Source organism: Natrix helvetica, assembly GCF_964273705.1.
Source record: "Natrix helvetica genome assembly, chromosome: 5".
NCBI lineage: Eukaryota > Metazoa > Chordata > Lepidosauria > Squamata > Natricidae > Natrix > Natrix helvetica.
The window spans coordinates 46,664,159-46,690,234 of record NC_138551.1 but is presented as its reverse complement, the minus strand read 5'-3'; the positions used below and the strand labels follow the sequence as shown (position 1 = coordinate 46,690,234).

The window sequence follows — 26,076 nt, the reverse complement described above, 5'->3', positions numbered from 1 at the left end:
ATTGGAAGTGCAGTTTGAGAAGCAGTTATGATATATGGGTAGACCAGGATGTCCTCAAAAGTGTCCATACTGCTGTATTGTAGCAGGACAATTGAAACATCCCAATACTGTTTAAAGGCAGCCTCTGTGGAATATATTGTAATAATCTAAATGGCAGGAAACTAATGTATGAATGACTATGAATAGGGCTGCCATGTTTTTAAGAAAGAGACAATTGATACCCAACATAGATTTATGCTAAGGCCCTCTTGGCCAAAGTAGTAACCTTCTTTGAGCAGAAGCTGTGAGTCCAAGTGGATGTCCAAGTTGCACATCAACTCTGCCTTAGGGAGTACAAGCCCATTCAGACGTAAGAATGCAAAATCTCCAAATTCCAGATGGCTCAAAACTCACAGCTGCTTCTTCTGAAAATCAAATCAGCAGCCATTTAATTCACCTTCTTCCTATACTGTATCAACTCAGATATTTTGATGTAAACACTTGAATAGCGTTTAATACATTTAAAAAAAAACATGATTTGGTGCTGTGATATAGAGAATGTGAGACACTGGCTAAGAAATGTTGCTTAACCTCACAGGAAATGTATTGTTGCATTATGTGTGCAACCAACAGAGAGGTCTGGTCTATCCTGACTTCCTTCCCACATATACTTGCAAGATATTCATTTTTATCAAAGAACATTTGCTAATTGTTATTCACTTTAAAATTTTATATGAACATATACAAAACCTGATGTATAAAATTGCATTAGAATTATTCCTTTATACTTTATTTTTCAAGTAAAAGGCATGATTAGAATAAGTACAAATTATAATTCAGCAAGACAGATACAGTACTCTGATTCCTCTTCAGGTTCTCTCAAGTCAGTTCCCGCTGGAATGCTGTAGTTCAATTGTTATAATTCAGCAAGATGAGGGATGATAGTAGTTGACATTCTACACAATTAGAATTCACAAAATTGAAGAAAGCTGCTTATAAATTTCCTAGTAAAAAGGGTTTATAATTTTATAATAAAATGGGATCTACTTTCCCTACTGCAACTAAATGTAATGATTTTATTTTATCTCCAGTGCACAATAAACTGTGTTTAAAGATGATAGGAGAACTAAATGATGGTGTGAGAAAACCTTATGCTTTATTTTTTTTTACAAATTCTGGGGAAATGGTGAAGTGCCAGGTGGCTGAATGTGTGCAAATGTCGATTCTCTGTTCAAACGGGAAAATCCACCAAACTGCAAACCAAGCAGTTTCATCAATATGTGGGAAGATTTTAGAACAGGTCATAAAGCAAGCCTTGAAAGTAAAGTGATAATTATGAGAAATGTGTAAGAACAAATCTTGCTTAATTAATTTCATCTCATTTGTTTATTGGATACATTCTTTAATAATTTGAATATATAGGCAGGGAGATATCTTAATTGGTAGTGGTACTTGTGAAGATGATAGTAGATTGCTAACCAGTGACGTGCGGTGATGTTTATGACTGGTGAGGCTGGTGACATCATCAAACTGCGTGGTTGCTCCGATCGCATGGGCACAGCCCAAACGGAGAAGTTTCTTTTCTCAGAAATGTCAGAAAGGGACAGACAGGCTGCCGCAGCTCCACTAAAAAGACATTTCTGAGAAGAGAAACTTCTCCTTTCTCCTCCTTCCCCCCCCCTTCTAGCACTGACGTTGTTACCTAGGCATTTTTTGCATCTGGCGAGCCCACGATCCTTGCAAGGGGAATGGGAAAATGTGTGCAGGCGGCTCCTCAGCAGCGCACAGCCTCAGATTAGCGCAGCCGTGATTCCCTTCCCCTGCACACGTGGTTCTATTCCTCTCCTTCCTAAATCAACATGAAGGGGACCGCGGCTGCGCTGATTGAGGCTGGAGCTGAGGAGCCGCCTGCACGCATGGTCCCATTCCCCTTGCAAGGATCGTGGGCTCGCCAGATGCAAAAAATGGCGAGATCGGCATACTTGGGGCTACTGCTGAGATGTCCAGGGAGGCTAAACCAAGCTGCGCGCCTCTCCCAGCCACTTTCGCGGCTTCCCGGAGTATTTTTTTTTTATTTTCATGATGAGAGCGGTGAGGCTCCGTCTCCCCTGCCTCCCCTGACTGCACGTCACTGTTGCTAACTGTATATAATCCAACTTATGTAGTTTTATTGAAAAACAGCAAATACAATTAATAAGCTCAGCTACAAAAATATAACTTTCAAATCAAGACAATTAATTGTGCCACTTTATTAGGCTTTTTCAGACCCACATAGATTATAATGTTGTGTTCAGAGATATCGGAGCATACTCAGAGAAGAGCAACAAAGATGATCAAATAACTAGAAATTAGATCCTATGAACATAAATCAGAGAAGCTGGATATGTTTAACCTTGAGAAAAAAGAATGATTGAGAGGGGAAAATAATTGCCCTTTTCAAAGTAAACATTAGAAAAATAGCAATAACAGTTTGACAGTGGAACACCCGTTTGGAGAAGTGGCAGGATCACCTTAATTGGATGGATTCAACTGCTAATAACTAGTCTGAACTTCTACAATTATAGTGAGGCAAGAAGCTTAACTAAAAAGACAAGAACCATACATCAACTCAATTTAACTATTCTGTTTCTTAACAAATACAAAAGTTATGGTCTCTGCTAAATTTGTCCCTTCTCCCTCTTTCATTCAGTATTTGGATACTCCATTTTGCTGTCTTCTACAGAAGCTTCATCTTTCAGTTGCTGCCGAGCAAACTCCTCAAACACCAGGTCATCTTGGCCACTAACGAAAAGATAAGGACTCTTTGAATATTACACTTTCCTAATATTTTTTATTAGGAAACTCATTCTTTTCTTTTGCCATGTTTAAATGTAAAATTTGTCTATTCCAGGAAGTGGAGAATGGGTTGCATCATTGTGGGCATGTCCATACTACTAGCAATTTCTATTTCCCAACTGTTCAAAAAGCTGTGATGAATCAAACTAGCAGCATAGGGAACAAAAGAGAAAGGAGCCAGAAGATTGGGCAACTCAGAGATCACCCCCAGTTGAAGATTGGACTGATAAGAAGTTCTGCAAAAGTGCTGTGGAGAGAGAGAAAGAGAAAGAGAGAAAAGAAAGGAAGGAAAAATAAGAAAGGAAAGAAAGAAAGAAAGAAAGAAAGAAAGAAAGAAAGAAAGAAAGAAAGAAAGAAAGAAAGACAAACAGACAGAAGAAAGAAAAGAGAGAAAGTAGTTTCCTGTAGTTTCTTACACACTGCAGTTTGGCTTCCAGATTTTATGTGATAATATTTTGGCTAGGGTGATTAGCTATAAAGGAGTAAAGATTCTCATCCCAGAAATGCTCTAGGATCCTTCAATAATAAGGAAGGCTGTATAAACTATATTATGTCTGCAGCTTTATTCCTCACTAGCATTGATCTCCATTGTTTTGTGATGCATTTTCTGCCACTCTAGGATTTACCTTTATCTGTTCCAGTGAGGCACTTCCTGTTCCTGTTGGATATACGTGTGTGTGTGTGTGTGTGTGTGTGTGTGTGTTGTGGCTCAGCAGGAGCCGTTGGAGCTGCCACCAGACTCCGACAGCGAGGGTCCCTATGAGTCGGCTCTGGAGGATGTGGAGGACCCTGGACAGGTTTCCGACTCCGAGCAGGGATCAGAGAGGCTGGTTGGCCACCAGGAGGCGCCTGAGGCATGGAGCAGTGGTGAAAGCCAAAGGGAGTGTGCTCCTGACGTCATGCCTTGGAGCAGTGGGGAGGAGACAAGGGAGTGGTTTCTGGATGCCCGGCAAAGGAGAGCTGATAGACGTAGAGAACAGCTACGCATTTACAAGAGATGATTGGACTCAGGTGATCGTAATCAGGCTCCTCTCAAGGCTATTTAAGGAGGGACTTTCCGACAGTTGTTTTGCAGGAATCAACTTATCATTAGAGTTGGAGACACTCTCAAATCTGTGTCGTACCTCGGCAGGCTGGATTGCTGCCAAGGTGTTATCTGGACCTCGGCAGGCTGGATTGCTGCCAAGGTTTAAACTGTATGTAAATAAAACATCTTGCAGAGACCTTGTTTCGGAGTGCTTTGGTATACAAGAAGGGGGGTCAGAACATATATATATATACATGTGTGTGTGTGTGTGTGTGTGTGTGTGTGCGTGCGCACGCTCAATGATGGCTTGTATAGTCTGTTAACTGCTTTTTGATTAAACTACTTGAAACATGATGTCACTGGGGTATCAACTTTGCACTACTGAAAGACTGGTCATCTGAAAGTACCTAGAGTGAGCTATTGATCACTGATGTTGGAGAGAAATCTGCATTTGACAGAAGTCAAATTTGTCGTTTCATTCAACTGAATCCAGAGTTGAAAGGTATAAAAAAAATAATCAAATACTCAGTTTCTTTGATCGTGGATCCCACATAGAGAGGCCCTTTGATGCATTGTTCCAATAAGAGACTTGGTTGATTGAGGCTTAATCCATTCTTTGTGATCTACAGCTCTTTCTATCCAACACTCAATGGCCACAGTTCATTTTGGTTTTGCTTGGACTGACATGGATGCCCGGAAAGACAAAAATCTTGTTTGTCTATTCAAAGACTTAGAAAAATATATAACAATGAAAGGTAGTTTGACAATTGGCTTTTTTGAAATAAATTTACCCTAAGATTGGCAATGATTATCAAGTGTTATGCATATGGTTTATGCACTAGGTTCTGTGAGGTGCATTTTGAGAACTGCTGAGTATACATTTTTTGACATCCTATCCAATGAAGCAATAGAATACAATACAATAATACAATACAATAGTAGAGTTGGAAGGGACCTTGGAGGTCTTCTAGACCTACAGATTGTCCTCAACTTATGGCCATAATTGGGACCAGAATTTATGTTGATACGCAAAGCAGTTGTTAAGTGATCCACACCCAATTTTATGACTTTTTTGTTACATTTGTTAAGCAAATCCCTGCAATTGTTAAGTGAATCACCTGGCTTCCCCCATTGACTTTGCTTGTTGGAGCTGGCTGAAGGCCAAAATTTATCATGTTATGTTACATTTTTGGGGGAAGTTCCACTAAACTCAGAGAAATTCCACTCTGAAATTTGAATCTGAAAAAATTAAGTTCCCACTCTTCTTCATCACAGATAATACAGTTCTGTCCTGCAGGATACAGAATTATCAGCTTCGTGTGAATACTTAAGAGCAGAATAGGAAGAGAAAACTAATGAAATAATTCTTACCTTTCCTTTTCTGTAATCACATTGAAAAAAAGAAAAGGAGAGAGGCTTAGTTAAACATGCGTCTACAAATATCTGAAGTTAAGAACAAAAAGGTAAAGAAGTGCCAATATGAGTGAGAAGAAGGTTGCAATACAACAAAAGACAGGAACTAGCAATTTATTCTGAGTCCCAAAGACACCTGGTGATTTCCTATTATGTGACTGATATATTACCGGGATGGTCTCACAGTAACAGCCAGAATTCAACATTACTGGAACGTGGAGTCCTTTTTAGTTAGTCACCACTGTTCATTTAAACAGGCTGATCACAGCAGGAGTCTCTTTGGAGTTCTTAAAGCCAGCAAATCAACTGCCAGGTAAAGCTAGGCAGGAAGTAAAAAGCATAGTACATCCATTTGTGTGTTTTTGACTCAGTAAATTGTCTTTAAAACATCAAGAAACTGACATTTTGCACGGACTTGAGTACATTCAACCATCTGTCACAGTCAAAATGTTTCTGTCTTGGAAATGGGGGCCATTAAGAAATCTAAAAACACCAGGCCCTTGCCACTCTGGTTTAATTTAGAGATGTCCTAATAAAGGAAGTGTGGTTGAAAATGCAAATAGTGTTTGCTTTTTCAGTAATTTATGTGGAAGATTCTGTGAAAGAGGATGCTTGCTTTCAAAGAAAAACATCTTGCAGCCAGTTAACTTTATAATAAGGTTATTTTTAACCCCTATAACTTTAATAAGAGTATAACATACATTAAGTAAACATACAATATGTCAAATTTTCCATTGTTTGTCTTCATACCGTCAAGTCTCAAAGCTTGAACTGACACATTGTCACCAATCACAGTAAATAACCAACCCTTCCTTTTAACATATCTAGGTCTTTGTTATTGTTAATATTATTATTTTTTACCGTAATTTCATACTAGCAAATGCACACTGGCCCCAAAACCTGTGAGAAGCATTCACTGCAGTATTATATAAAAATGAGCAAGACTGCATGTGTTCACTAAATTTTACACAATAAATAGACAATCCTAACAGCTAAGCTTGCTGCTTAAGAATTAAAAAAGAAATCATACTGAATTCATTAAGGGTAAATTACAGAAAGTATGTTTTATTAATTCATCTATATTTCCTATTTCTAAATTGCCCATCTCCCTCAGGGACAGTCCCTCTTTCTAAATATATGATATTTATATTTAAATTTATTTAAATATAAATATTTATATTTAAATATTTCATTATCTTTTTATAGCTATGAAATATAGCTGCTCTAAAGATGGCAATTGAATCACAGTTTATTATTATTATGATGTGGTTAATCTTTGGTGAGATTCACAGCCTTTGGGGCTGGTTGGTAGCTCAACAGCTTGAGTCCTAACCAAGGACCTAGGAACTGTTAAGGTAACGTCGGAGGATATAAGTTGTTCCAAGTAGGGTGGTTTTTTGTAGAGTCAGAATGTTCAAGTCAGGTAAATTTAGAACTTTCAAATAGCGAGGTAGCCCTTTAGGTATTGCTCCAAGGGCTCCAATTACAATTGGGACAACACATTTCTTTTTTCTTTTTCCACAGTCACTCAACCTCAATTTACAAGTCCCGGTATTTTGTGATTTTTTCTTGCTGTTTATCTTCAATTCGTGCATCACCAGGTATTGCAATATCAATGAACCATACTTTTTTCTTTTCAATTATTGTTATGTCAGGTGTGTTGTAGGCCAAGTACCTGTCAGTCTGGATTCTGAAGTCCCACAAGATTTTGACTTTCTCATTCTCTAAAACCTTCTCAACCTGATGTCCCAGTGGTTTTTGCTGTACTCAAATCCAAACTTTTGGCACAATTTCCAGTGAATAATCTTAGCAACACGGTCATGGCGTTGTAGGTAATCAGTTTGTGAAATTTTGCTGCACCCATTGATCAAGTGGTCGACTGTCTCATCTTTCTCATTACAGAGGCGGCATTTGCTGTTGGTGGTAACATGTTGAATTTTTGCCTTCATGCAGTTTGTGGCTAAGGCTTGTTCTTGAGCTGCCAAAATAAAGCCTTCTGTTTCTTTTTTCAGTACTCCTGATCTTAACCAGTTCCAAGTTAATTTTTGGTCAGCTTTGCCTTCAAAACTTTTCAAGTATTGGCCATGCACAGCTTTGCTTTTCCAATTTTCAGCTCGCTTCTCAATTACTTCTTTCTTTCTTTTTTTTTAATAATTTTTTAAAAAAATTTCAAAACAAACACAACACATCCTTCGTTACATACTGTAGAAAGTGTATCAGTTGATTACAAAAAGGCTTTCATGCATCTCTTCTACAGTCAACAAACATAATTCATATTAACTCAAGTATTTTAACTCAGATATTTCTACATGTTACCCATCATCATACCTCCATTTTCATTTGACTATAATTGTTTAAATGTCCTTCATCATAAAATATACCAAGATTTAATACATAACCACATACTGGCATTTCATTTACTATTTATAAAATCCTCCAATAATACTGGATCCTTATATCCTATTCTAGCTAAACATCCATAATATTTAATAACAAAGTTTTCTAATCCTCCTTTCCAAATCACTGTTTACAATTTACATCGAATTTCCTTATGTTGTACCCATACCTGTATATACGTTGTTATCATTATCCCTCCTTTATTTAACTATATCCTGTATCATAACATTTCCCCCCTAATAATCAAGACTTAACTGTATCTGACTTAGTTCTTTTATATTAACCTTTATATATAATCCAAAAGGATTTCTAATCTTCCTTTCATGGGTACCATTCAATATTCATATCCAATTATTACTTATCATAACACTACACATTGTATACATTATTATAATCATCAATTATTTATTTAACTATATCTATTGTCACTAAATTTCACTGTTTAACTAGTTTTAAATTATACTCTTCCATCTATCAACCTGTATCTTTCCAGTAGCAAAACAGTCTCATATCTTCTGCCATTTGTGGTGTCAGTCCTCTAATCATCTCCTTAATCAACTTTGTATGGACCCCTCTTAGCAACTCCTTGCTTATAAAATCTCTCATGTAATTTCGATGCCTTTCTTCTGTTTCCTTAATCAGCTTATCTTTGATTGTCGGTAGTGTTATCAATGATATTGCTAATAAAATTTCTCTCTTTAAATCCATAAATTCTTTTGTTTTTTCTTCTTCTGTGTCTTGCCATCTGGGGTAGATTTCCCCTCCATTTAATTCCTCTTTCAGTATTCCACTCTTTCCATTTTCAGAGACAAGCCAATCACCATAAATATCAGCAATTTTAATTTCTTTATATTCATTTTCCTCTTCGGTTTTTAGGATTTTAACCACCACTTTTTCCATTTGATAAACATCAACTTCATCATATTTTACTGTTAAATACTCTAAGTCTTCCAACTTCTTCCCTATCCTCTCATATGTGTTTGATAATTTCTGTATTTCTGAGAATATCTTTTGCAGACTTAAAATTTCTTTCTGCTGTTGAAATTGTGCCATTATCTCCAGCTAACAACCACTGCTGCTCTAGCTTGGAAGGTTTTAACAAGATTAAGCATAGATTCACAATGTTTTATTTTCACCTTTCTCTGGATAAAGATGTACTTCAAAGGGACATCTGTATGCTTTTCTTCTTATCACTCTCTATAAACAAGCAGTGAGACCCAGGATAATCAGTGAGAAAAGTAAGAATGTTTCGTTTCCAATACACAAACCTCCAGCCTCCAAGTAGCAGTGTTATTGTTGCAATCTTCTTTGTTACTTTTTGTATCTTTTTTGTATTTCAAGTTTTAAAAAAGTCCGATTCTTGAATGAGTTAGAAAAACATCCACAGTAATGAAAGAGGATAATTTTAGGTCACAAATAATAATAATAATAAAAAATAGAAGAAGAAATCTTAATTCACTCATTTTAAAAGGCTTGCATAAATTCCATCCATGAAGATAGCATTTAAAAAGTAAGATAATTCACTGTCCAAAACCATTCCAAATTTAATTCCACCGCTTATTTCTTCTGTTCTCCAATTTAAATTAGTTTTAAGTTTTTTATAGGAGTCTCTTTTAAAATGGTAAAAATTCCTCACCAGCTGGAAACATTTTCTCTTTCCGTATCCTACCTTCGATCTTGGATCGATCAGGGACTTTGCGATGTCCCTGAGATCAGCAAGACATATTCTTCCTGTTCACTGCCTCTGCGGGATGGTTTAGGTCCGTTTGGAGCACCCAGCGGCAAAAGTATTGACGACGATCTCAGAGCATTGAGATCGCACGTCGTCTCATCGTGACATTGGCTCCTCCTCCTCTCAATTACTCCTTTCTTATATTCAGCTTTTATCTTAGTTGTCTTCAAAAGGCCTCCTTTATTTACTTCCTTAATCATTGGTTCTTCATTTTTCTGGATGTAATCATTCAAGCTGTGTCTTTCTTCTTTCACAGTCTGCTTTACTTGTAGGAGTCCTCGACCACCCTCTGCTCTTGGTAGATACAATCGGTCAATATCACTTTTAGGGTGCAAAGCATGATTCATTGTCATAAGTGTTTATTTATTTATTTATTTATTTGTTTGTTTATTGTTGTTGTTGTTATTTATTAGTGGTATTATTATTATTATTATTATTATTATTATTATTATTATTATTATTATTATTATTATTATTATTATTATTTTCCATAATTGATACCATTAATTATGGGAAATAATTTTAATGGGAAATATATGAAGGATAAGTATTTCAAAGATCCATGTACAATGGAAGTTTTAATTTCACCAGAACCATAGATAGAGGCCCATAAGTGACTCCATATTTAGGGGGTGGGGCGACAGAATGATGGCATATATGTCATGAATATACCCGTGTTCTTCATCAAATTACACAGGTTCCAGAAAACACCAGAAGGGTAAATAAAGAGAATCCAAAATAAATTTGTTTCTCTTGTCAAAGGGAAAATCTTCTACATTTCAACAGAAAAAGAAGGCTATCACATCACCAAAGTATCACGTAACCACTTGTATGCTACCGACCTGCTATATTGGTCTTGTCTTGCATGGGGTGCATCAGACGGAAGGGCAACTCCATGCTCACATCACTTTCGAAACAGGAAAAAAGAGAGGTGATTCAGGATTCCACTGTTCCAAAGCAAAGTCTGATCATTTCTTATACACCATTCCTAAATATTTTCTGCTAATTTTTCACCAGTATTTGAAAATGTAAACTAGATTACTGTACTGTAGATTGGAAGTAATCAGAACCTAAATATGTAAATCTATATTTTTACACACTATCATAGCTGCCTAAGATTTTAAGTTAGAATTGTTATAATTCTAGCCTAGAATATGTGAAATAGGCCCCTTTTGGATTTATTTTTTTAATTTTTAAATCACAGATGAAACCCCGAAGCTGAAAAATGCAAAAACATGGAAATTATTATGTAAAGTGCCAGGTGTATGACCCATAAAAATTAGCAGCAAATGGCTTGTTTTTAAATATCCTGATATATAATTCCAAATACAAAAATTCAATACAAAAATTGTGTTGTGGTTAGTTATAGGCAAAATTTGACCAGGAACTGTGCCTCACATTTCACAGAACATTTGTCTTTTAAATAGTATGCCTTGTCAGTTACCTAGTTAACTAGGTAGCTTATATATTAGTGTTTAAAAAACAAATAAAAAATAGAAATAGCAAATTTAGAAACAAAGTGCCTACTACACATCAGGGAGAGGGAAGTAAACTCTTGAGATATTTCAAACAATTCTAAAAAAAAACCAACATCAGGAAACAATTTATAGAAGCCTAGCGGGGGGAGGGAGCAGAAGTTTTATTTCCCAAAAAATCTGAAAATATAAATGGATGTTGCAGGAGAGAATAATGTTTACAAAGAAGAAATCTCAAAGATTTACCTGGAAGTGAAATCTCCCAGCAGGCTAAAATATAAACAACATTAACTGTACAATGAAACTTACTATATTCCATAGCACATATTCTTAAGCTCAGAAAGCACCAAGAACTCCACATTCAGAGCTACACATCGTCTTATCATATTCCTAAACTGGTCAGGGTTATTAAAAGCTGTATATGCAACCCCAAATGGTGAATTGCTTTTTGGAACAATCCAACATTTTCACAATTCAGGTGTTTTTCATTATATTTAGATGCATATTCTATCCCCTTTTACAATGCAAGGCACATACGAAGTACATTTTCCATTTAATCTCACAATCTCATTTTTATGAATAGGCTATAAAGAAATACTGAATGACCCAATCATCTAGCTGCTAGATGCTGGTGATTCTGTGTCTCTATGGTCTTACTTCGGTACCTGATCCATTATACCATGTATTGGCCACCATATTTGAAATACCTAAAATCACAATTCAAAGACATCCAGGGACCATCCTAAGAGACTGCAGATTTGTGTACTAACTCTTTCTAATAAATGATCATGCAAGTATACTAAAGCTATTTATCTGGCTTCACAATACATATTGCTTTAAATAATAGTATCCAGACAAATTTAGAGCAACCAGTGACATTTTATACAGTTGTTCCTTGGTACTTGAATGCTTCAAAACTCATCAAATTGGTGCTTGATACATTTTGACATAAAAATATTGTTCTGGTACTTGTTGTTTGCTTGGTACTTAACATGCTGTAATAGGAAAAGGGAGACAGCTGCGAAGAATGGACGGGAGGTCGGCCATGATGGGAAGGTTACTGACATAAGAAAAGGGATAGGTATGAAGTGCTTCCCAGCTGAAACAAAGGGTCATGTAGTAAGTCACGTGGTTTGTGTTGCACTTGTTATTTTTAGTATTTGTTGCACGTCCTGGAACCAATTAACAAGGATCAAGGAGCCACTGTAATTTATTGAATTTGAAAAGGCTATTTAAAATTGCTCATGCAATTTATCCTTATTTCATAAAAGGCAATAATATTAAAATGCTTGTAATTATAGCATACCAACTCTGATTGCTCTTACCCTGAGACAGTAAGCTTCACCTTGATCTTGTAAGCAACCAGGATTCCTAGAACTGTCCGGTCTATTCCATCTTTTATACTGTTGGGATTTTTTAAAAAAAATACTGTGTCATTGCACATTTGCTAAAAATAATGTAGTTGCCTAGTATAGTGTCTCAATTATTATAACATATTCTCATATCCCATATTAATATTTCTACATTTTTAGGAACTCATTCTAGACACACTTAACACAGCATTCACTACTGTGCTGCTTTTGAATTTGTTTGAAATAAAAAAATTATCTATTTACTAAATCCATATGTCTATAAAACTACTTATATTGTAATATTAGCAGAAAAGTCTGACAGTTAAATTCCTAAAATATTTGACACATGCAATACAGGGATAAAGGGAAAGCGGCTGAATACAAAATGAAACAAAAGTGTTTTTCTATACTTCCTCTTCGGTTCCAGTTACTGTTGGACTTACATAGTAGTAGAAGCCAGGTTAGTGTCTTCATCCTTTAGTTTCCCATCTAGTGCTATGCCTTTCTTCACTCGATTGTTTGCCAGCAAAGGAAGAACAGTTATTATCTTTGTAAGCTTGCTGTTTGGTTGGACCTTTTCCCTGAAGAAGAAATAATGCAATTTTAGATCCATTCTGGAAGAATGAATTTTGGCCGTCCTTTCTCAGTCAATCTTGCCCAAGTCAGAAAAAGTCAAACTACTGCTGAGGGAGGACAAAGCAGACCTTATAATTCTGAAGAACAAAATCTTAGTAGATCCCCAAAGAAATCAAGAAACCATACAATACTGTACTCACACATAAACTGTACTATACTACACTAAACTATACTACACTAAAATGTAGTTCATTCATTGCCTTAGCATAATAAATGAATTCAGCCAATGTTTTGTACCTAATATATAACTTAGCATTATATATCTAGGTATGTATGTATGAATCAGTGCATTTTGGCTTATTCGGTGTAATAGTTAAACCATGGGAACAGATAATGCAGGTAGAGCTATCACATCTGGGCTGCAAAAATTCAGATAACCATAAAATGGCAGCAAAGAATAGAGCTTTCTGTATCTTTTTGATGCCATCCCATGGTCATCTGGGCATTTACAGCCACACCCAGTTATGATAGCCCTACATATGTGAACCCAGTTAATATAAAGCTTTTAATTTCTACATTGCAGAGTCGAACAGTTAACAGAGTGTGAAGGAAAACAATAATAACAGCAACAAAGCAAAGGAGCCTAAAGCACAGTGCACTTACTCTGATTCTTCAAGAGCCACGGTCTTGGTATAGAAGTCACTGGAGTATAATACCACATTAGCAACTTGCTCCACTGAAGAAGGAATGAAATATCAAATAATCAAATAACAGAAAGAAGAATGGGATCTAGAATATTTTTCAGCATTGCCTAACATGAATACAAGGATAATTATTCAGGATCAAGGATATTATGCAGCTGTTGCTTTTTTTGTGGTTCAAACACACCTTTCTTACAAAATGATAAACATTTTCTTTGCAGAATGGGCATAACATCTAACATTTATATGATATTGGCCGATCTTTTAAAAAAAAGGAATAGGAAATCACCAGGAAATCCTAGGTCATCATCAGCGGGATGAAGGCAGATACAAACTATTTTCATATTATTACTAAGTCTACATGTATATGTAGAGTATTTAGTAATTGAGTTGAGCTCAACTCAAGAATTTTTTTAAATGTTTTTAAATGTAATATAAATAGCAGTTCTTATAAATTAGACTCTGTCAAGTAGACCAGACTAGGAAACCAAAGTTATAAATGCTAACACGTTTATAATACAATAACAGAATTTTGCAAGTTTGAATACATCTCTCTCCTCCCTCCCTCTATCTTCAAGAGAATGAGGGAAGGTCAAGTCCAAGATGCTTTCTCAAATTATATTTCTGCTTCAGACTTGCAACTCTTCCTTCTGTTTTTCAAGATAACTCTTACCACCCATTACAGAAACTATTTACATGGATAACATATGGTTATTATAACTCTTTCAATCATGGTGCTTTATTAAGCCAATAATAAAGGTGAGGACAGAATTGGAATTGCTATCTAACAGACCAGGAAAAAAACAAGGGCCTACATCAGACTTCAAAATGAGTATTATACCTGACACAGTGATCTTCTTCACCGTTTTTTCTGTATTATTTATCACTGTCATTGTAACAGGGATTGGTTCACCATGATAAAACACCTGGAAGAATTTGATTAGTTTAGCAAAAAGTTCATTACACAGTATTTTTTACATCTAGATAGTCTGAAACAAAATGATTGTGTCTTCTCTACATCTCTTGAATTTACTAATTTATCATATTGGTAATTCAAGAACACCTCACCTCTTTACTGAGGCAAGCTTTCAAGTGCAATGGCTTCTTGGATAGGAAAAACTGCCAGGTGGTCTCTGCATGAGGCTGAGGTCCTGCTACTTCTGGAGCATATTGGACTTTGCGTATAAGTAGGCGTGCAGAATGTCTAAGGGTAGAAATTGGGTTTAATAGCAATAGCACTTAGACTTATATACCACTTCACAGTGCTTTACAGCCCTCTCTAAACAGTTTACAGTCAGCCTATTGCCCTCAACAATCTGGGTCCTCATTTTACCCACCTCGGAAGGATGGAAGGCTGAGGCAACCTTGAGATCCAAAATATAAGTAATTAAACTCTATTATTAGTGATTATGAAAGCCACAAAACCCATAAAGATGAAGAAAACAGTATCTGCATAGTAGCACTGATTGACAGCAGTTATTGTTGTAGGATCCGTGGTTACAGGACTGCACCCTCTGAGTTATGTGTGAAGCAATAGCAATGTTGCTGATCTTTCTGTTGAGCAGGAAAGGGGGCATATTTACTTCCTTTTTGCTTCTACATTTTCAAGGCTATATCTCGCATACAGTAAAGAAGTTGAGATGGAAAAGATATAGAAAAGAAGAAAATAATAAGGGGGTGAGAAGAAGGCATTTTATCTAGTATGTTTCCTTTTTACAAATGACATGTTTCATTTTTTTTCATCTCCATCTCCTGAGTCTGATAGTTGAATATAAAATAAGATCTATCTTGTCTATGTTTCTGAGCTTTTCCAGTTTTGGTCAATTGTTTTTCAAAGAAACAAGATATTACTTCTTGAGAATCCTTTCTTCTGGATCGTCTGTAGAAAAAGCTTTGACCTCAAAGTCCACTCCGCAGCACTATGCGAAAAGGATGGAGAGACAAAAAGTTGAAACAATAAATTCTTGTTGTTGAATGTATTAAACATCTGTGTATGAAAGAACTCACATTTTGAAATTCAAAAATATGCCCATCCAAAATTTCAACATAAAACTCATTCTTAATGTTTTCTTCAATGTATGTATGTATGTATGTATGTATGTATGTATGTATGTATGTATGTGTATTTTTCTAATTTTATTTTTTGTATATCTTTTGTAAAAAACTAAAAAGAAACTTCTGAAGGCAACCCACTATTTTCCATACATATCTTATTGGTCTGTGATACAGTTGGGAAATACTATTTGAGAATTATTTTCTTGTTTTATTCCACTGTCATTGTTCAGGAGAACAAAGAAAGGCATAGTTCTCTCATACATAGAAAACATATCTGCTCACTCACAACAATATTATTTGTTTCTATGGTTTTAAACTATTTTAATAAATACTGGTGTTTTGATCCCAAACCAAACATATGCCTTCCCCTACAAATACACTAGTGTTTTTAGGGAAGGCTGATCCTTCTGATTTTTTTTTTTGTAGAGGTTTGTATTGTACAATAATTCTTGGAAATTTACAGAAGTTTGAGACAAGATTTAGACATTGTCACTCCCATTTTTTCCTAGTAATTCTCTGTATTTTTTCTTAATATCAAAAACCCGTTAAGAATGAAAGATGAAACTAATGCAATGTTTTTTTGAATAGCAGAACTAAGAGCCGTTCATTTAAAAGCACTTCTTGCTCTTGTATTGTATTCTATATGACCACAACTTACTTAGTTTATTTCTTAATATAAAACATTGCAATGCATGCTGTGAATTCTCACCTTTTCAACTTCACGGGGAGCTGGCTGCAGACACACCGAGCAAGGCAGATAATCTGGGAACTGTAAGGGAACAAAAAATAATACACTTAAAGCATTTTGATTGCAATGTCTTTCACTGCCATAGCAGTATTAGCAACTATACAAGAGGAGGAGGAGGAGGAGGAGGAGGAGGAGGAGGAGGAGGAGGAGGAGGAGGAGGAGGAGGAGGAGGACAACCCCTCCCCATTTCATACAACTTTCCAAAAATTCCCCATGTAATATTTTACTAGTGATTTACTAAAGTCATTTATCATCAGCCAGCCATCTCTGTGGTGATAAATCACTAATGACGACAAGTTTTACTTTGCTTGAGTGAGCGAAGTGGGTGGGTGACGCTATAAATCAAGAAACAACTTCAATGTTCTGTTTTGTGAAATGCTTTTTAAAAACCCAAATGTTCTTAAACTCAGGTGTTATTCTTAAATATTTACTTATCTATCAAATTTTGAAACTACTCATCTCAGTTACAGAGCGATCCTGAGTGGAATACGATTGAAACATAAAATTATACTTTTATTTGCAAGAGCCCAGTATTATTAGACATATAATGGATATGTCCCCAGTATTTGCTGGAATATAAGAGGAATAATAGTTCAACTCATTTGGAAGGCATCAGGTCAGGGAAGGCTGTTGTGGGAGGAAACTACTGTTTTGAATTAGGGATGAATAGATACTGTATCTGTGAACCTAGGTTGCATATACACAACAACCCTCTAAGCACCCATATCATAGTTGCAAATTGGGAAATGAACCAAAAGGAATAATGATTCAAAATACTCACAGTTAACACAAAGGGGTATGCATTTTCCCCCAGTTTATTTATCAGGCTGTCCTGCAAAGTAGTGAGGGGTCCTGATTTGTCTAGTGATGGATAAATCTGAATTCTGTGAAAGTACAGATCCTTTCTAAAAGTCAGGCCTATAATATCAATATCTTCTTGTCCATATCGAAAGGCACATGTGAGTGTCACGTATACTAGGAAAAGCATATAGAAAGTGTTATGGATACCAAAAGTTAAAATCATAAACACCATTACATGTGTAGAAAAGTCTCTTACTCATTAGTTTAAAGCAGGGTGTCCAAACTTGGGAACTTTAAGACTTGTGGACTTCAACTCCCAGAATTCCCCAGCCAGGAATTCTGGGAGTTGAAGTCCACAAGTCTTAAAGTTCCCAAGTTTGGACACCCCTGCTTTAAAGTAACCATTTACAAGCTAAGTCCTTTCAGCAACAAAAGCTAGATTGTGTTTGCCCAGTCAAAAAAAGATGGTTAGAAAAAGCCAGTTTCATTTTCTGGCTGCAGTTACTGATTACTTTTTCTTAAGCAAAACTGCAGGATGAGAACAAAGCAAGGGAGAAGAAAGGATATAATTTGTAATTAGCAGCTGATCAAGCATATACTTTGCCGGATAATATCCTCAGGGAAGCTTTGAAAGATCCTTGTTTAAAACCACAGAGGATAGCTGTATCAAAGAAAGGTTGAGTTGACCAATGGGCCTTATCAACAAGAAAACAACATAATTGTGTATGAGTGTGTCCACTGTGAAAACTAGTTGGAAGCTTCAGCTGGAGTGAGTTGCAGGCCATCTACCTCAGTGTGATAGTAATGGCAAAATGGATTTAGTGGCAGTATTTGATTTAATTAGGATCTATCTATCTTCATCTATCACTATTGTCATTTAAATAACTTCATTAAATACTAACCTGTTTTATATATTAAGTTAAATCATGATAAATGAATAAAAATTTGCTGAATCAGCCACAGTTGGCTGGTTCACTGATAATGCTGACAATAAATATTACAAACTACAATGTTGAACAGAATGGATAACTCTGGCAGTCTTATTATCATTATCAGTTAATATAAGGCTCCCAGAACTGGGGGTAAATTCCAGATGACCATTAGATGGCAGCAAAGAGTTTAGAAGCAACGTTCTAACTCTTCACTGCCTAGTAGTGACTGTCGGGTGTTTGGCAGAAAGGAAATCTAACTTATTACTCTCTAATGAATTATTGATTAAAATAACATTTGAGGTTAGAATGATTATAGATCTTTTTTTCATAGCAGAGTTCTTAAGCACCTTCAGAAATACCAGTCATCATCAGCTTTGGCTGACAGAGTCAATTGACACAAATCCGAAATCATTCTAATTTTAAATCATATTAATAATACTTTAAGTACTTTAAGAAGCGATTAAGTGTTCTGACCTTTTTTTCCCTTCACAATATCAGGATCCACCAATACAACACCATCTACAATGAAGAAGATATGATAATAAACCACTCAGGTTACTAAAAAGTTTAAAGTAGAAACTTGCAACTTGAACTTACCTACGGATTCCACAGATTCCACGTGATCAATGAAATCTCGCTTTCCTAAGTAGATTGTAACCTGAAGGATGGAATGATTGAACAAAACTACAGTTCAATAAATCAGTTTAAAGATGCTATACCATTGCTGTTGGTGTAAAAGTAAAAAAGAGCAGTTTAGATATCTTTCTTCATTTGATACATTTATAGTGGCACTTTTCTCTACAAACTCAGTATGGCTAATCATGTAAATCAAAATAGTAAACTTAATCAGTAGAAAAAGACCCCTTGAAATGCAATAACATTTTTATTATCCAGAGGTAAAACTAGAAAGGAAGGAACTCTTACATTTAAAACAACTATTCATAAAAACATTTTGAGAGTTGAGTTTGTCTAGCTTAGAATGGTTGTATCTCTTAAATAATTTGTTTTACTTTTTCATCAGAAATATTTTCCTTTCAAATACAAAGAATGCACAATAGGATTTGATTATGCATTTGGCAAGACAAAAGAAGCAACTTGAATGGATTGACTTGAATACATTTTACTTTCTATTTGGGGCCAAGTTACATGGGAGATTAAATGTATATTTATTATATTAATGTATCAATACATTTTAGAATTGCTGTTGAGTGTCACTGCAGCTACAACATATTGAAAAATTTAATATTTCTCTTCCTGGACAAAATTGAGATGAGGATAGACGGCGTATGCCTGCATTCTTACTAACAAGCTTTAATTGATTCCAGTTGTTATTAAAATAGCTCCATTCTACATCTACTCAGTGTTTTCAAACTTTATAATTTTGTACAATGATGTGTACATTTTAACTCTTGGAATTTGCCAGCCAGTACACTACTTGCTACTACAATTTAAATTAGTTTTTCTCAGCTTCAGCAATTTTAAGACGTGTGGCTTTCACTTCCACAATTTCCCCATGCAGGCAGGGGGGTTCTGACTGAGAGTGCAAGTCTACACAATGCATACAGTTCTGAGGTTGACAAACACTGATGTAAAATATTATTTGCTGTTATAGGATTTCGCATGGTCCTTCCTGTCAGTTTGGGTTGCTGCATTTTATTTCATTACCTGACTGAAGAAGTTCACTGGTTACTTTGCAGAGGAAGGATGGTCTCCTCCTCTCATTTTGAAAATATTTATTCAAGAATTTTTTTTGCTTTCCCTGTTGCAATGCTGGATTAAAGCGCTGGCTGTATTTAAGATGCAGACTATTCCCTGTTTAAATATTAGCACAAAGTATTTTTTTAATTAACACTTGTCTTTCTCTGACTTCCTTATTTTTCCTTGGATTGTTTAAAAATTAAGTCATGGTACATCATTTCGTTTTTTCCTTCAGTCACTTGGGGTACAGGCGTTATTTTTTTAAAAAAATATTCCAGGAAAAATAAGGAGGTAAGGGACATGAACATAGCTGGGAGAATACTGCAGGGAAATTATTTAGTGGGGGGACATGGTAGCTGCAGTGCACACTAAATCCTTTATAAGATGTTGCCAAACAATCTCAGCCTGGGCAGTTTTTTTTAAAAAAAAGCTGGTTTGGACTTAAACTGCCTTGGGCAGCTTAATAATGCAATACATTATATATTACACCCTTAGTATCACTATAGCTTGATTTCTAAAGAGGCAAGTATATCAAATCCCTATCTGGTTTCAGTCCCACATTCTTACAGGTACATAATAGTTTATTGCTAAATACTTACAGCTTTGTCATGTGATATCTTCCTGTAGATAACATGCCTTTTAGTGGTTCTGACGTATTTCACACAGATGTCAGAGATTGAGTGATGCCTTGAAGCATCAGTGCAGCTCATCTTTTGATTTATATTACCTGGTAAGGATTAAATGATCCTACCTCAATAAATTTTTAGACCGGCACCAGGGAATGAATAGTCAAACTGTAAGATCTACAAACAAACAATGGATGTGAATGTAAACATTTTAAATAATATTTTCCTTTTTTTTCTTTTCTTTTGGGTTGAAAAGTTTTCAACATTTTAAATAATATTTTCTGAGGAATCATACAATAACCTATTAATCCCAAATTTAGGAAGTTGCCCATTGGATTAACCCTCTAAAGGTTACTAATTTTTCTAATTTCTTTCCGAATTCTCCATTGCTGTGGATCCTGTCAGTCAAGGTATTCCAGCTGGCAGAATCCAGAAGAAGAGCCTTCTCTGACGAGACCCCTGCCCTTTTGAACATATTTCCCCCTGGAGTGAAATTGGTTCCCAACCTCCTAACTTTCTGAAAGAGCTTGAAGACCTGGCCCTGCCAGGTTGTTTGAGGTCCCAGTGTGGGAATATACTGGAGGTGGTTGATCAACTACCAGCAATTCTCATCCCCCCCCCACACACACAATGTTACACTTACCCTACCCACACACATATAAAATTATGGTTGTATAGTAAGCCTTGCAGTGAGATGGATGGCAAACAAATTTAATAAGCAAACAAATAAATAAACGTATTTTAAAAGCAACAGAATGAGGAAGAGATGTCAGGAAGAGCTTTGTACATAAATGTTTCCTTTCTGTTCCTTCCCTTTTTTACTTTCAGAAATGTGTTCTTGAGATCAATATAAATAAACTATGACATATACTGTGAAGATTTCATACTTATTTAATACAGGTAGTCCTCTACTTATAACCACAAGTGAGCCCCAAATTTCCATTGCTAAGCAAGGCAGTTGTTAGGTGAGATTCGCCCCATTTTATGATGTTTTATGCCACAGTTGTTAATTGAATCACTGCAGTGAATCATGAGGTCATTAAACAGTCAGATTCTGACTTTGCTTGTCAGAATCTGGCTGGGAAGGTTACAAATGGTGATCGCATGATCCTGGGATAGTGCAACTGTCATAAATACATGCCAGTTGCCAAGCGCTGAATTTTGATCATGTGACCATGGGGATGCTACAGTGGTTGTAAGTGTGAAAACCAGTCATAAATCACTTTTTTCAGTGCCATTGTAACTTTAAATGGTCACTAAATGAATAGTTGTAAATCAAGGACTACAGGCATATTGATCTGCAATTCTTTAATTTTTTTTTAGAATGAGAAGTTTCTATGAAGGTTATTATGCTTTAGCTTCCTACATAAGGAGAGGCCATTGGAGACTTGCAACATATTATAATTGTCATTTCTTTTACTAATATATGAGTGGAACATAGCCAACAAATAGTATCCCAGTTCAGTTCCTAATAAAAAGATTCCAAATTTATTTTTTATTTATTGTATCTTGCCTTTACTTTTTTTTTTTTTTTTGCAAATAACTCAGGGCAGCAAACATATCCAACACAACTTCCACCTTATTTTTTCTTCACAACAACCTTGTGAGGTGAGTTGGGTTGAGAGAAAGACAGAACTAGAATTCGTGGTCTCCTTTTAAGCTCGATGCCTTAATCACCTACCAAATCTGTATCTTGCTGCAATTTTTTGAATGCTAGTTAAGAATACAAATCAAAGAACCATGAAATAAAAAGTTTTATAAGAGAAATGCAAAACTCAAAGCAACAATTTTCATCACATTATCTGTCTCAATAATAACCAATTATATATGGATAATATACTGTTGTCATATTTTACGGTTTTAGGTTCAATAATTTAGAAGCTTGAAACAACTTATCTCACCTTTTTCCTATGGAAGCTATTAGCAAAATTTATTTTTCAATTATTAATATTCTTTCTTTTTTAATGACTACAATTCAATTCATTGTTATGCCAGTAAAAATGGATTCCAGCTGTTCACCTTAGTCTTGAGAATGCAGAACAAGGATGACCCATCAATGCATTTTCAAAATGCTTTCTGCAGTTACAATGTTAGATCTCATTTTCCCAAGATGGAAGCAATATTATTGAATAAATGACAAGATTTCTTCTGCAGTTCTGAAATACGTTCCCTACTATATGCTTAGCATTAGGATCAATGCACTAGATAAATCAGGAACAAGAATAACCATATGCATATTTTCTTAGGAATTATGTTTCACTTCATTCAACAGGTCATACGGATACATAGGGTGCCTCGGACTGCAGTCTTTAAGTGGCCAAATCTGCAAGAAAAAAGAAAATTACCTGTAAATGTTCCAAATGCTTCAGCAATTCCAAAGAACAGAAAGTTTCACAAGCTACAAAATAAAAATCTATCCCAAATAACAAATTTACAGGACCCAGGCAGCAAAATATAAGTTTGATCTTCTTGCTGCGGATAAAGCGTTACCTCCTTTAGAGCCTAGACTAGCAATTTGTAGGGACTCTGAAAATCAGATTTGGTGCTTAGGCGGAGCCAAGTTTCAATCATTGAACCCAAGGCCAGAATATTTGAAGTGGATTATCAGCTTGTGTTAGGTATTATCTAAGGGTTCTAAATTCTACAGTGTCAACATTTCTAATTTCATAAAGCACAAAGACAACAGACAGAAGATTTAATGAGGTTATTGAAAGCAGCTTTATTTTAAGCCTCTTCTTCATCTTGTCCTTATTAGGGCTGTGATTCATCCTAGTCAATAAGGAGTAAAGCATTGTTTATTATGTTTGCGTAACACAATATATCTTTTTGCGCACATTCTTCAGACTTCTATATATATCATTGATCGGAACCATTTCTCTAGTTGAAAAATCCTATTTTTCTTAGAATAGGATTTTAAACATCCAGTTGTCCAATTACAACAACATCTAACACAATAGGCACCTGCTAGGAGTTAGATATGCATCAACAGAATTCAAGGGGGGAGTTGGACTTAGTTTGCTTGTGGCTAGGTAGAGATTCTAGGCCAGTGATGGCGAACCTATGGCACGCGTGCCACAGGTGGCACGTGGAGCCATTTGTCAGGGCACGCGAGGCGCTGCCCTGTCAGCTGGCCAGTGCACATGCGTGCGCTGGCCAGCTGAGATCACCCTTTTTTAAAGCCATTTTTCACCCTCCCCAGGCTCCAGAGGCTTTATAGGAACCTGGGGAGGGCGAAAAGAGCCTCCCCCCCACCGGAGGCCCTCCGGAGTCTTCATGAGCTTCCCTGAAGCCTCCGGAGCGCAAGAAAACGGCCCTCCGAGCAAACCGGAAGTTCGGAAACGGACTTCCTGTTTGCTCGGAGGGTCGTTTTGACTGCCCCCAGAGGCTTTAGGGAAGCATCTTGAAGGTCCCTGAAGCCTTCAGAGTGCTTAAAATGACCCTCCAAGCAAACAGGAAGCCCGTTCCCGAACTTCCGGTTTGCTCGGAGGGTCGTTTTGAGTGCTCCTGAAGGTCCCTGAAGCCTCCGGAGGGCTTCCGTGGGGGCGGGGGAGGCTGTTTTCGCCCTCCCCAGGCTCCTATAAAGCCTCTGGAGCCTGAGGAGGGCGAAAAAAGCATGCAAAAATGGGGGGGGGTCGCGCCTGTAGTACGCGCATGCGCACTGGGGGAAGTCACACATTTCATTATGGGTGTGGCACACCTGCACACGACCCCCCTGCGCTCCCCCCACTTATGGCACGCGAGCCAAAAAAGGTTCGCCATCGCTGTTCTAGGCTGATCCCTCTTTTAACCCCAGGTTCTGCCATTCCTTCCCTTATATCTGTTTATAATACATAATATAATATAATTAATTTTGCTATATTTGTTGTTGCTCCCCTTTGCACCCTCCCTCTATTTTCTTTTATGTGCTACTTCACTGCCTTACCCTTTTCCCTTTGAAGGTTAGCAATCAATTGAATGACTAAAAATACAATTTACTAAAATTCCACCATATTCATGGCTCTTTATATAGAGAAACATGCTTAAAATTACAGAATACATAACCACATACACGTATCTACAGAAAATAATGTAATAATAAAATGGCTATCAAAACTGTTAGATCAGGGCAATGAGAGGACAGACTCCAGACATGAAGGCAACAACAGCTCTTTATTAGCAGTCAAGTGTGTACAATCCAGCAACTGTGAGGTCTGACAGCTCCCCTTTTATAGGGAGCTGTCAGGCCTCTCAACCAATCAGATTAACCCAGGCTTCCCGCCTAAATGGAGGACTGGAGTGGAAACCTCTATAACTATTTACAATATCTAACAAAAACAGCAGTAGTATTATCATCCAGTTGGGACTCCAGTTCCCAAAGACCGAGAGAAACAGCCTGGTCTGGGCAAAATTAACCAGCAACTTGGAGAAATGAGCAAGGTCAGGGCCAATTATATGTCACAAAGAAGATCATTCTATCAGTGATAACCAGCACCTGGAATTGTACCTGAAAGCCCATTTGGAATCAGGGTAGCCGGTATATTCAGTTACCATTTAGGAACAAATATGCGTATGTTTTTACTTTTGTTCTCAACATTTATCTAAGACCCGGGTGTCAAACTCGCCACGTCACACTGCTGTCATGTGACATTTCATGACGTTTTTCCCATTTGTGGACTGGGATGGGCATGGCTTGCACTTGAGGCATCTGGCCTGCAGGACGCCAGTTTGACACCCCTGATCTAAGAGAAACTGAGTTATGGAATCAAGGTTCCATATCTATAGATATGTTTCCTTTCCCTATGATTTAAGGTATAATTGAATTTGCTTGGAATTTGAGATTTGAAAGTGAAGTTAAACTGAATTAATGAAGAACAGTCTAAGAATGAAGAAAACAGGCTGTCTTAGTTAGTTTTGCATCACCTAGCCTGAGGACAAATCTTGGGGAAGTAAGAAATTTGCACCCTTTTTAGAGCACTTTCATTGCTCTGGAAAATATTGCCAGATTTTGTATTTCATGAAAAGCACATGGATTATTTTCTATCATTCAGTGTATCATTCATACTTAATGTGTTACACAAGACCTACAGTGTTCCTTTGTAGAAACTAAGAATAATCTTGGATAAGCCTTCCTCTCACTGATTCAGCATTAGAATCTGTCATGAGCATATATCCTTGAAGTGTCAGAAGATACCTTTGCCAGATGGACATATGAAAACATTTTTGCGTAGAGGGCATTAAATTATTTCAAGCAGATGCAAACGTTCGACTAGTACTAAAACCGTATCAGTTACCTCGTATATGAAGAGACTCAAGATATAATTCCCTGGATTTCTTTCTGTAGAGTTGAAAAGCAGTTATGACCAAACCATGGTCGAGAGCAGTGATGGTGAACCTGATACAGATGTTAAAGGTGACAGGCCACGATGTTATAGGTGACATACCAGCCCAAACCCAGCAACTAATTTAGAAAGCATGTCTTTTCCTTGTGATTTTTGGAGGCTGCAGAAACTGTGAGAATGAGTGTGCTGTGCTCTTGCAAAACCTCTGGATCTTCTGAAAATGGCATAAAAATGAAGAGTTTTCATCTGGCTTCCAGAACATTCAGAAGAACATTCTCCAAAGCTGCTTCAAGAGTGAAAGCCTTATGTGAAGCAGAGTAGTATCGGGTTGGTACCAGGGGCATCAACAGGAAAAGAACACTGCCTGAAGGTAAGCAGATGTTATGAAACACCCAGGCAGGCAGGAAAAAG

At 36.6% G+C, this 26,076-nt stretch overlaps 1 protein-coding gene across 1 annotated transcript; it reads right to left on the bottom strand.

The window, feature by feature from the left end:
- Nucleotides 1-2,214: 2,214 nt before the first annotated feature.
- Nucleotides 2,215-20,431, bottom strand: SAG (S-antigen visual arrestin; the record flags this gene model as incomplete). Its single annotated transcript, XM_081956582.1, has 13 exons — nucleotides 2,215-2,760; nucleotides 10,226-10,290; nucleotides 12,184-12,261; nucleotides 12,654-12,791; nucleotides 13,450-13,522; nucleotides 14,329-14,413; nucleotides 14,556-14,691; nucleotides 15,339-15,406; nucleotides 16,252-16,311; nucleotides 17,072-17,265; nucleotides 18,498-18,542; nucleotides 18,621-18,681; nucleotides 20,321-20,431. The coding sequence occupies 13 exons, from the start codon at nucleotides 20,429-20,431 to the stop codon at nucleotides 2,714-2,716; spliced, it is 1,161 nt and encodes a 386-aa protein (XP_081812708.1). The 3' UTR covers nucleotides 2,215-2,713.
- Between the last annotated feature and the right edge of the window lie 5,645 nt (nucleotides 20,432-26,076).